Source organism: Borostomias antarcticus (genome assembly GCF_949987555.1).
Source record: "Borostomias antarcticus genome assembly, chromosome: 13".
Lineage (NCBI taxonomy): Eukaryota > Metazoa > Chordata > Actinopteri > Stomiiformes > Stomiidae > Borostomias > Borostomias antarcticus.
In genome coordinates, this window is record NC_140246.1 from 722,188 (window position 1) to 734,270 (window position 12,083).

General features: G+C 49.4%; 1 protein-coding gene across 1 annotated transcript; it reads right to left on the reverse strand.

The window, feature by feature from the left end:
• Window positions 1–142: 142 nt before the first annotated feature.
• Window positions 143–7,290, reverse strand: elk3 (ETS transcription factor ELK3). The gene is given in 4 exon segments (XM_084447922.1): window positions 143–585; window positions 588–744; window positions 1,893–2,101; window positions 7,153–7,290. Coding segments are annotated over 3 exon segments (690 nt in total). The 5' UTR covers window positions 2,100–2,101; window positions 7,153–7,290; the 3' UTR covers window positions 143–259.
• Between the last annotated feature and the right edge of the window lie 4,793 nt (window positions 7,291–12,083).

Genomic DNA, 12,083 nt, shown 5'->3' on the forward strand with positions numbered 1-12,083 from the left:
GTATTTAGGGCTGACCTGTGTGGTGAAGAAGGTGGAGGTCAGCGACCCTGAGGGCAGCGCTGGACTGTTGAGCGCGATGGAGCCTATGTCACTTCCTGTCAGGAGGAGGGAAGGGGCGGAGATCTCCAGGCCTTTGGGCTTCCTGGTTTTAGGCGGGACCAAATTGGCCAAGCCCCTCTTCTCCGGCGTGGGTGTGGTCCGGGCTCGCTCTCTGTGACCGGACGATAGGTTGAGAGGCTGAGCGCCGTGCTCTGATTCGTCAGTCTCGGCGGGGGCGGGCTCCGCCCCCTCCACGCGGAGTGGGCGGGGCTGCGAGGCGGGGAGGAGGAGCAGGAGGAGGAGCGGGCGGGCCTAGGGGAGAGTTTGAACGACTGGTAGCCCTCCGTGCTCGAGGGAGGGGGCGAGGCGGAGGGCAGCGACACCCCCCGCGGTTCGGGACGAAGCGGATGACGGTGGGGCCGTCGTGGTCGTGGGATCTAGGCTCCGCCTTCACGGAGGGGCGGGGCACGTCCTGGAGGGAGCTCACGGTGAAGGAGGAGTAGAGGCCCGAGTGCAGGTACTCGTTCCTCCCAGGAGGGCGCCGCGCGCCTCCTCCTCCCCCCCCTCCCCGTCCGACAGACCGCCGGCGCCGACCTCCTCGCCGCCCCGCCCCATCTCCACCGCCGACGGGTCCATCTTCAGGATCTCGGGGAACGACACGAACTTGTAGACGAACTTCTGGCCAATCACCTTCTTGATGATGTTCTGGGGAGGGAGAAGATAACGTGGGTCAGATTCAACCCTGGCTAGACAGCATAACATGATTACATTGATGGGGAATTACATTGTTATACAGGGATAAAATAATAATAATAATAATAATAATTACATTGTTATACAGGGATATAATAATAATAATAATAATAATAATAATTACATTGTTATACAGGGATAGTGTACAGGGATTGCCCTTACGGGTTGTTGTGTATATACTGTATATATTATCATGCTTTGTGCGATGACCTTTAGTATCCTGAAAGGTTAAATAAAAAATATTATTGGAGCGACTGTAGCTCAGTTGGTAGAGCGGCTCATTCAATGATCGAAGGGTCAGTGGTTCGAATCCCAGCTCCGACTGTCCACATGTCGAAGTGTCCTTGAGCAAGACACCTAACCCCAAATTGCTCCCAATGAGCAGGTTAGCACCTTGCATGGCAGCTACCGCCATTGGTGTGTGAATGTGTGTGTGAATGGGTGAATGAGAGGCCATTGTAAAGCGCTTTGAGTGCCGCTAAGGTGGAAATATAAGTGCAGTCCATTTACCATTATGATGATGATGATGACTATTATTATTATTATTAGTGTGCATAGTACAGTGAGTTTTGTAGTATTAGTATCTTATACCTTACATAATTGTTATGATAGTGTGAGGAGAGAAGAGGAGAGGGGAGGAGAGAGAGGAGGAGGAGGGAGAGGAAGAGGAGAGGAGGAGGAAGAGGAGGATAGTGGTTTCATAGTTATCTGGGGGATGGTAGTGTAGTGTTCTCTCAGACCGGGCGTGGTCACCTTGTCGTAGTAGTAGCGCAGCGGGAGAGGAGAGGAGGGAGAGGAAGAGGAGGAGGAGGGAGCGGAGGAGGAGAGGGGGAGGAAGAGGAGGATACCTTGTCGTAGTAGTAGCGCAGCGGGGGAGGAGAGGAGGGAGAGGGGGAGGAGAGGGGAGGAAGAGGAGGATACCTTGTCGTAGTAGTAGCGCAGCGGGGGAGGAGAGGAGGGCGAGGAGGAGAGGGGAGGAGGAGGAGGAGAGGGGAGGAAGAGGAGGATACCTTGTCGTAGTAGTAGCGCAGCGGGGGAGGAGAGGGGAGGAGGAGGAGGAGGAGGGAGAGGAAGAGGAGAGGGGAGGAAGAGGAGGATACCTTGTCGTAGTAGTAGCGCAGCGCCCGGCTCAGCTTGTCGTAGTTCATGTTGGTCTTGTTCTTCCTCAGCCCCCACAGCTTGGCCACCTCCTCCGACTTCAGCAGCTTGAACTCCCCGTCGGTCGACGTCCAGCAGATCAGGTGCTTGTGGCTCTGGTCCAGCAGCAGCTGCAGCAGGAACTGCCACAACGTGATGGCGCTCTCCATGACTGGAGGGAGGGAGGGAGGGAGGGATGGATGGATAGAGGGAAGGATGGAGGGAGGGATGGATGGATGGATAGAGGGATGGATGGATGGATGGATGGAGGGAAGTAGGGTTGGAGGATGGATTGAGGCAGATGGGAGAAAAGGAGGTAGGGAGAGGGAAGGATGGAGGGAGAGAGGGGGGACACAGGGAGCAGAGAGGTCAGAGGAACTGTCTATTCACCCTCACATTCACCCACATTCACTCTAAGTCTCAAGTACAAAAATCTTGTCCATGTCCCGCCCCCAACCCAGAAGGCATTTCCTGCCCCATTACAAGCTTGCCCATAAACACACACACACACACACACACACACACCTATACACACACACCTATACACACAGAGTAGACTTTGGACCACCAATACGCCAGGCGCTGGAGTAACTGTCAAGATACCAGTTGTGAATGTCCTACGGTGGAGGACTCACACTATGTCTCTGGATAGGACTGAAGACACACATTCAATCTCTCTCTCTCTCTCTCTCTCTCACACACACACACACACACACACACACACACACACCCTGAGGAATCACCATGAAGGCACACACACACACACACACACACACACACACACACACACACCCTGAGGAATCACCATGGAGGCACGAGACCCCTTGCGCACACACACACACACATTCCCTCTCTCTCTCTCTCCCTCACACACACACACACACTCTTATTGACTCTGAGAACTCAGCTGCCTGCCTCAACATGATAAGAGTGTGGATAAATAGCAGCTCTTTCTGAGTGGCAGGGCAGCTACAGTACTTCAGACCATATTTAAATACCCCTCCCTCCCTCCCTCCCTCCCTCCCCCTCCCCCCCCCCCCCCCTCCCTCCCGCTGCTCACAGACCTGCAGCTGATGCTGCTCCACACAGGAGGGTGTGTGTGTGATCAGAGGTTTTATCATCCTGAACCAAACACTCAGAGACTGACTAGAGGTTAGACTACAGATATTCCTGCGTGGCATCTCTAAGAGGTTTAGGAAAAATAGAGTTCCGCACACCAGATAGCTCCCATTAAAAAGGGAATAAAAAAAATGTATTGCGAGATAAAAGAGTGATGTTTCGAGTACAAAGGCTCTTTCTCAGAACTAAAAAAATTTTTTGGGGGGGATTTTTAATTAATCTATATTTTTTTACTTTCTTGGAAGTTTACCAGCTCAGTGGCCTTGTGGTTAGAGTGTCCTCCATGGCACTGGGAGGTTGGGGGTTCGATCCCCGGCCGAGTCATATCAAAGATTATAAAAATGATACCCGATGCCTCCCTGCTTGGCACTCAGCATCAAGGGTTGGATTGGGGGTCCCTGTGATATACTAGCGTCATGTCCAGGGGGTGGACTTCTACATACTAGCGTCATGTCCAGGGGGGGTACTAGTACATACTAGCGTCATGTCCAGGGGGTGGACTAGTACATACTAGCGTCATGTCCAGGGGGTGGACTTCTACATACTAGCGTCATGTCCAGGGGGTGGACTTCTACATACTAGCGTCATGTCCAGGGGGTGGACTAGTACATACTAGCGTCATGTCCAGGGGGTGGACTTCTACATACTAGCGTCATGTCCAGGGGGTGGACTAGTACATACTAGCGTCATGTCCAGGGGGTGGACTTCTACATACTAGCGTCATGTCCAGGGGGTGGACTTCTACATACTAGCGTCATGTCTAGGGGGTGGACTAGTACATACTAGCGTCATGTCCAGGGGGTGGACAAGTACATACTAGCGTCATGTCCAGGGGGTGGACTTCTACATACTAGCGTCATGTCCAGGGGGTGGACTTCTACATACTAGCGTCATGTCTAGGGGGTGGACTAGTACATACTAGCGTCATGTCCAGGGGGTGGACTAGTACATACTAGCGTCATGTCCAGGGGGTGGACTTCTACATACTAGCGTCATGTCCAGGGGGTGGACTTCTACATACTAGCGTCATGTCCAGGGGGTGGACTTCTACATACTAGCGTCATGTCCAGGGGGTGGACTAGTACATACTAGCGTCATGTCCAGGGGGTGGACTAGTACATACTAGCGTCATGTCCAGGGGGTGGACTTCTACATACTAGCGTCATGTCCAGGGGGTGGACTCGTACATCAAGCTGCCTCACGCTAAGGAACCAGGAGACCCTATGGGCCACTAGGCTCCAGAACCATGGGTTCTCAAGGCTACTCACTTTCTTGGAAGTGCTGTGTGTCCTCTGTGGGACAGAGCTGTATTTATGTGTGTGCGTGTGTGTGTGTGTGTGTGTGTGTGCGTGTGTGTGTGTGTGTGTGTGTGTGTGTGTGCGTGTTTATGTGTGTGTGTGTGTGTGTATGTGTGTGTGAGCGTGCGTGCGTGCGTGTGTGTGCGTGTGCGTGTGTATGTGTGTGTGTGTGCGTGTGTATGTGTGTGTGTGTGCGTGTGCACGCGGATGGCGGGGGCAGAGTGTCGTGCCAACCGGGGCTAAACAGTGGTGGATTTTAGGATGTTGCCATGGTGACAAAAAGAGGATGTGGTCAGGAACCTTGCGACGAGCCAATGCTGCAACCAGGTACGCGTGTTTACCTGGGACACACACACACACGCACACGCGCACACGCACACACACACGCACACGCACACGCACACACACACACACTAGGGCTGCACGATTAGGACAAAAGATAATAATTGCGATTATTTGCTTCAAAATGGTAATTGCGATTAATAATTGTGATTAATATTTCAAAGTAATAGCTTTAGCTCTGCACAGTTTGTATATGACCTGCTGGGCTTGAGCGACATCATCTTTTTCGTAACCAAAATGCTCCCAAATCACGGACGTTAATCCCTTTCTTGCTACTAACTCACTGATCTTGTTTTCGCTCATTTTTTCACTACTCACGGCTGCAGGTACTCGTGTCTTGACCTACTGCTATCTGTCTTCTCAGTGAAATTGCTACGCACAGCGCACTCAGCAGGAACGCATGTGATTGGTCAGACAGCATAAGCACCTGTGATTCGTCCGTGTAGTCCTAGCACACAAAATTATTAATCACATTAATTGCGGCCTTTTGCGATTAGTTAATCGCGGAGGACATAATCGCGATTTCGATTAATTCTGCAGCCCTAACACACACACACTCACACACACACACACACACACACACACACACACACACACACACACAGGCACAGACAAGACCGAAAGACACAAACTCACACTCGCACACACACACTCACACACACTCTCACACACAGACACACACACACACACACACACACACACACACACACACACACACACACACACGCTTAAAACAGTGAGGGAAGCTGAGCCAGTTAAAAAGCCCTAGGTCAGCGTTCTGAATCCTCCCAGAAGCCTCCTCTTCTTCCCCTCTGATCATCCATCTTCCCTCTCACCAGGTTCCACTTCCTTCCCCGGGAACGAGGGCCCAGCAGAGGAAAGGGCCCCAGGTGAAGACTCCTGTCTGTGCTTCCTGTAGAGGTCTCCCGTGTGTGTGTGTGTGTGTGCGTGTGTGTGCATGTGTGCGTGTGTGCATGTGTGCGTGGGCGTGTGTGCATGTGTGTGTGTGTGTGTTTGCATGTGTGTGTGTGCGCGCGTGTGTGTGTGCATGTGTGTGTGTGCATGTGTGTGTGCGTGTGTGCATGTGTGTGTGCGCGTGTGTGTGTGTGCATGTGTGTGTTTGCATGTGTGTGTGTAAAGCTGTCTAAATGAGGACTTCCTCTCATTCTGCTGCAGTGGCGTCTTGCTGCGGAAAGACCGGCCCTCAACTCAAAGGTAGGAATTCCTGTCGGAGGAGCCATCGGAAACACAGGGACCCAACGGATAGGACACACACACGCACACACACACACACAGACTGACATACGGCACACACACACAGATCCACAACAGCATATGGAGAATGCATATACATGTGCTGTGTGTGTCCCTTGGGTCGTGCTTTGACATGTTTTATGATGTATGTTCCTGCGCTTTGATGTTCCTCAGAGAACTGCTCACAGAGAAACCAGCAGGAACTGTTTATTTTGGGATACCCACGACATAGGGAAGCTTAGTCTATACCTTGTGTCTATACCCTGAGTCGTCTATAGCACTATTAGTAAATGCCTAATAATTCTTATAACTAGCTACGAATGTGTCTGCAACAGACATAGGTGACAGTAGGCTACTTTTACGCATATTGTCGAGTGTGTGTGTGTGTGTGTGTGTGTGTGTGTGCGCGTGCGCGCGTGTGTGTGTGTGTGCGTGGTGACTAAAAGTTCTCTTCCTGCGCAACGCCAGTGGAAAAATCAACTCTCCGCTGTGGGCACCGCGCGTCATGCGCTCATCCAGCTGGGTGCCTAAAAGATGCCAAGTTCTGTTTCTCTCGCTATTCCTCCACACATCAAATTCACCCTGAATATTCACACAAAGGTTGCGGTAAGATTGAGCGCAGCAGAGTCATCGGTGATGGATGGAGAGGCTGGAGTGCTCAAACGACTCTTTGTTTGCACCAATGACTCATTTTCAAGATGTTGTCTGCTGCCAGTTTCAATCCGGAAGCGCATGGCAATTAGTCTGCGAGGTCCAGACAAACCAGAAAGTCTACTACAGCTTTTTAAAGGGCCAGCGCATTTATAAACTTCAGTCCCCCCGAATTTACTAACAACAGAACTGTTTCCGGATATTATAAGACCACAGGGGACACACACCACTTTCTGATGACAGTGTGTGAAAAGCCAACGTTTGGACAACGTGAAAGATGAACTACGAGCCAAAGGCATTAATGAAGATGAAAATAATGTTCAACTTGTATTCAGATAGAGACAACAACGCAAGTTGGTAGTCTAGTCCAGAGAAGATCTAGACTAAACTTTGCCTGTACATTTCAAGTTCACGGTGATGATCGAAAATTGTATCATATTTCCATGCAATATTTTTCTTGGAAGCTACAGATTTCACTATCAGTATAGCCTACTCAGACTCGAAGAGCATTCTGTTTTTTTTATGAAGTTATTATGAAAAGCCAAGGGAGCCCACCTACCCTGGCGCAACAGACGTGGGTTTGTGTTCCGTGGTTGTTTTTAGAGAGAATCCCGTCTAATGCGCTGCTCTTCCATGCTGATGTGTCTGGGCTACGGGTCCGAGACTGAAAGGGGATCCGGAGGTTTTTTTCTTCTCCTTCAGAGCAGGAAGTAGCGCGCAGACAGAGAGCCGGCTCACTTCCTCTAGCGCATTATTCCCCAGGCGCTCGGCCGTCTGTGTAAACACGCTTTTCCTTCGCTCTCTCTCTCTCTCTCTCTCTCTCTCTCTCTCTCTCTCTCTCTCTCTCTCTCCACACACACACACACACACCATCTCTTCCTCTTTCTCTCTCTCTCTCTCTCTGCACACACTCTCTCTCCACAGCGTGCACGCACACACACACACGCACACACACACACACACAGAGTAATATTTTAATTCCGAATACCCTTGTGGGGCCAACTGACGTCACCTTCCTGCCGAGCACCGGCGGAGGGGTTCCTGTTCCTGCGCTCACGCACGCGCGCGCATGCACGCACACAAACACACACACAAACACACACACACATACACACGCACATCGATTAGGCTACTTGACAGTCCAATTAGGCTCTATGTAAAGCTGTTATAAAACTCCTTTACTTTAGTGAGTTAATGCGTCTTTCTCTTGTTCTTTTACTTGTTGTTATTTAGACTCACTATTTCTAAGTGCATGTTGAAGATTATTGGGCGGACCTCCATAAAATACTTTATCGTGTGGCGTAATTTTGTTAGCTGGTGCATGTGTTTTGTGTAATGATTGCAGTTGCACTTTAATATGTAAACTTACCTGTGTGTGTGTGTGTGTGTGTGTGTGTGTAGTGTTGGAGGAAACGTGGGAGGGGGGGGCAAGTCCAGTTTTCTGGTTTTCCTCCCTTGACAGGAAACTGTAGCTCACCAACCACACGCACACACACACACACACACACACACACACCTTATTCCATTCCCATATAGGGGTATTAATACTGTGAACATGAAGTTAGAGGAATTATGTCTACGTATTCATAAGTATGTCCCATGCATTGTAATGCCGAGGAATTGTGGAGAGCATTAATGAGGTCCGACACGGCGCGTGGCTTTAATGACAGTTAAGGGGAGGAGTTAAGAGCAGGAGGAGACAGAATGGGTTAGGGTTACAGCAACAGCCGCCGGAAACATGTTCTCGAGCCCAAGGTTCCGGGGTGAATTGTGTCCCAACTGGTCACCACCACATTTGCATTAGTCATTTAGCAGACGCTTTTATGCAAAGTGCCGCTTTGCATAAAAGCGTCTGCTAAATGACTAATGCAGTTGGAAGCGGCATACGATAAGTGCATTCAGCGTAGGTACAAAGTCAAGAGAACTGCCAGAAATCAAAAGTGCATCTCCTTTTTCAAAGCCTCTGAGAGATAAAGCAATGCCGAAGTAAAAGTGTAAATGTGAAATGTGGAGTAGCTGGTGAAGCTCACTGCTCAAAGGTCCAACTGTCAGCGAGTCCACCTCCCAAGGAGAAGACCCGGGTTCTAATCTCGCCCCTGGGCACGCCAAGACAGATGGGTTACAAATACAAATATATAATAATTGCTAAGAGGAAGGGTCAGGGTTTGCCTGCTTCTTGAATAGGCGAGTTCTCAGCCTGTGGAGAAAGATGGGCAACGACTTCATGACATCAGTGGGGAGTTCTTTCCAGAACATTCTGGCCAAGACGGAAAAGAGCCGTGACTGGTCGATTGGCCCCAGGGGCCTCGTAGCGATGGAAGTTGAAACGTCCCTTTATGGAAGTTGAAACTTCAAGATGAGCTTTAACCCATCAGCCAGACCAGATAGCGGTACCATCTGAGTGGGCTAAATCATACCTAATACTAAACTATTTATAGGGTCAATGTAACAATAACCTTTTCACAGGAGCAGATTTTCATACTGTATCTATTAACAATTTGTTATGTCCCCCTATAGGAGATTAGCAGCATAGGTGCAGATCCTGGGGGGGCTTTCTGAAAAATATAACCCCCCTTCAACCCCTTTCCCAATATAAATAGTACATTTGTTTATGTCTGGGTTTCCCAGAATCCATCTCTGCAGCATCTCTATAACAAGTTGTGTTCAGTGAGTGAGTCTAGTGGCTGGTGATTGCTCGGACCATAGGCTAGTCTGGGACAGATGCCTTGCCCTTGTAAGTCATTTTGTACTTCAGTACAAAATTACTTCAAACAAAGATACTTCAAACAAAGATGAAGACAACCTCTTCTCTGTCCCTCTGCCCGCTACACACACATGCACACACTCACACTCTCTCTCTCTCTTCTTCTCTCTCTCTCTCTCTCTTTCACACACACACACACACACACACACACACACACACACACACACACACTGTGGCAACCCCGGAGAAGGGGGAGGCACTCACAGAGACCAGGGAGACAGCTTAGCAGAGGGCCGTTTACCGGCTCTTTACTATCAAACTTGACAAATTACAAATTAAAGTGCTATAAAACAAAATCAAACATGGCATGTGGCGGGCTCTGTTCCCCTCTCACACACAGACCCTGGAATACAGGACCTCTCTGTCCCTCTCTCCTCCTCTCCCTCTCTCCTCCTCTCTCTTCTCCTCTCCCTCTCTCCTCCACTCCCTCTCTCCTCCTCTCTCTCTCTCCTCCCCTCTCTCCTCCTCTCCCTCTCTCCTCCTCTCCCTCTCTGCTCCTCTTCTTCTCTCCTCCTCTCCCTCTCTCCTCCACTCCCTCTCTCCTCCTCTCCCTCTCTCCTCCACTCTCTCCTCCACTCCCTCTCTCCTCCTCTCCCTCTCTCCTCCACTCTCTCATCCACTCCCTCTCTCCTCCACTCTCTTATCCACTCCCTCTCTCCTCCACTCTCTCATCCACTCCCTCTCTCCTCCTCTCCCTCTCTCCCCCACTCCATCTCTCCTCCACTCTCTCCTCCTCTCCCTCTCTACTCCACTCTCTCCTCCTCTCCCTCTCTCCTCCACTCTCTCCTCCTCTCCCTCTCTCATCCACCCCCATCTCTTCCCCCCTCTTTCTCTCTCTGTTTCCCTCTCACTCTTACCCCCACAGCTATTTCTCTCTCTCTCTCATTCTCTCTCCCTCTATGCCCTTGTCCTCCTCTCTCTCCCTCCCTGTTCTCCACCTCTCTCTTTCGCTCTCTCTTTCTCTCCCTCTCTCTCTCTTTCTCTCTCTCTCTCTCTCTCTCTCTCTCTCTCTCTCTCTCGTCTTCCATTGTCTCTCTCACCATCAATGTCAGAGTACATGAAGAGACAGACAGCGTACTCTGTATGGAGAAAGGATGGATGGATGAATGGTCTCACCCTTGTCCACCGGTACTATTGAACACTCTAAACTAAAGAGTTAGTGTTTTGCGGCAGGGTTGCCAGGTTCTCTCTCAGGAGGAAGTGAAGGGGAAGCACTACTGACACCCCCAGATGAAATGAGCCTTTTACTGTAAGCATGTTTATGCAGTGCAGTGCCTATGAATAGGACTGTCTATGCATCATAAAACGCCTACGTTGAGACACAAACACACACACACACACACACACACACACACACACACACACACACACACACACACACACACACACACACACACACACAATTCATGACCTTCATTTCCTCCCTTTAAAGGGGTAGTGTGCTATTTTGGACATTTAGCCCTATTTGTGGTCTGTCTACCATGAACCTGAAACACAGAGACCATAATTTCACAGGTCGTTCCAGTATTGATCTAGCTGCAGTTTTTATGCAGGCTCTCACTGGGCTACAATGGAAGTCAATGGGGCATACGTAAATGCGTTGGAAAAACTATGATAAAGTGGTTTTCCGAGATGGGAAGGACACGGTGTAATCTTACCAGTCTCAGTATGCTCTCCTGTGAAATGTATCACAGTCCGAATATTTTTACATGTTTGGCATGGCTTGGATATTAGCATTCCCGTGGCGCTTGTTTTCACTGTTCCCACAGAGGACTATGTGCAAGTCATGCCAAACACCTAAACATATTCGGACTGCATACTGAGACTGGTAAGATTACACACTGTGCTTCCATCTCAGAAAAGCACATTCATGCTCAGTTTCTTGAGGAGAGAAAGAGGCTCTCTTGCCTTTTTATAGATGTAGATAGAGACAAAGGTAAGTTTATTGTCAGTGATTGTTCCCAGGTATCATGCAAGCACAAGCGCTTCTGACCAGAGTGGAAAAGGAATGTGCCAAGGTGGGTCTTGGACTGAACGGCAAGAAAAGTGAGGTCATCCCCTATAACACCCTGGAACATCTTTTAATAATTTTTAATTCGTTCTAGAATAAATGCTTTACAGTATTACGACAAACTGTGACTTTCTTGACTTGCAAAATTATGTTTTAAATTGACAAAAATCATATGGTATTGTCATGACACAATTCAAACGGGATCAATAAATTATTTGTTTATCGCCTTTGACTACCGTACACATTTTTTCAGAATTAAGGTTCCTTCTTCCGCTTAGGCACTTCAGGTCCATAGCGGGATCAATAGGAGTGTCCCATCTTAGCATTCCATACTCTTTGGTTGCCTCGGGCACAAACGTATGCGCGAGAAACAGAATGTAGGCTCGCGAGCTCAGGATGGTCTCGCGAGGCTACTGAAAACTGCTAGTCAGCAAGGTTTCTCTCATTTCTAGGGATTTATTTTTTATAGGAATTTAAATTAATAATTTAAAAAAAGCAAACTAGAATTTGCCCACCCGGATGGTACTGGTACGTTGAATTTGAGGTCTGAGCCAATACATAACTTCACCTTAAGAGGGAGCAAACAACGCGAGAGTTTGCCAGTACTCTCCTTCGCTCCGCCCACTTATATCCTGTAACAACAACAGAGCGCCTATCAAAGTCATACAAACTACTGATCCACCAAACCCCGGCGGATAAAGTTCCTCCCGGGAAC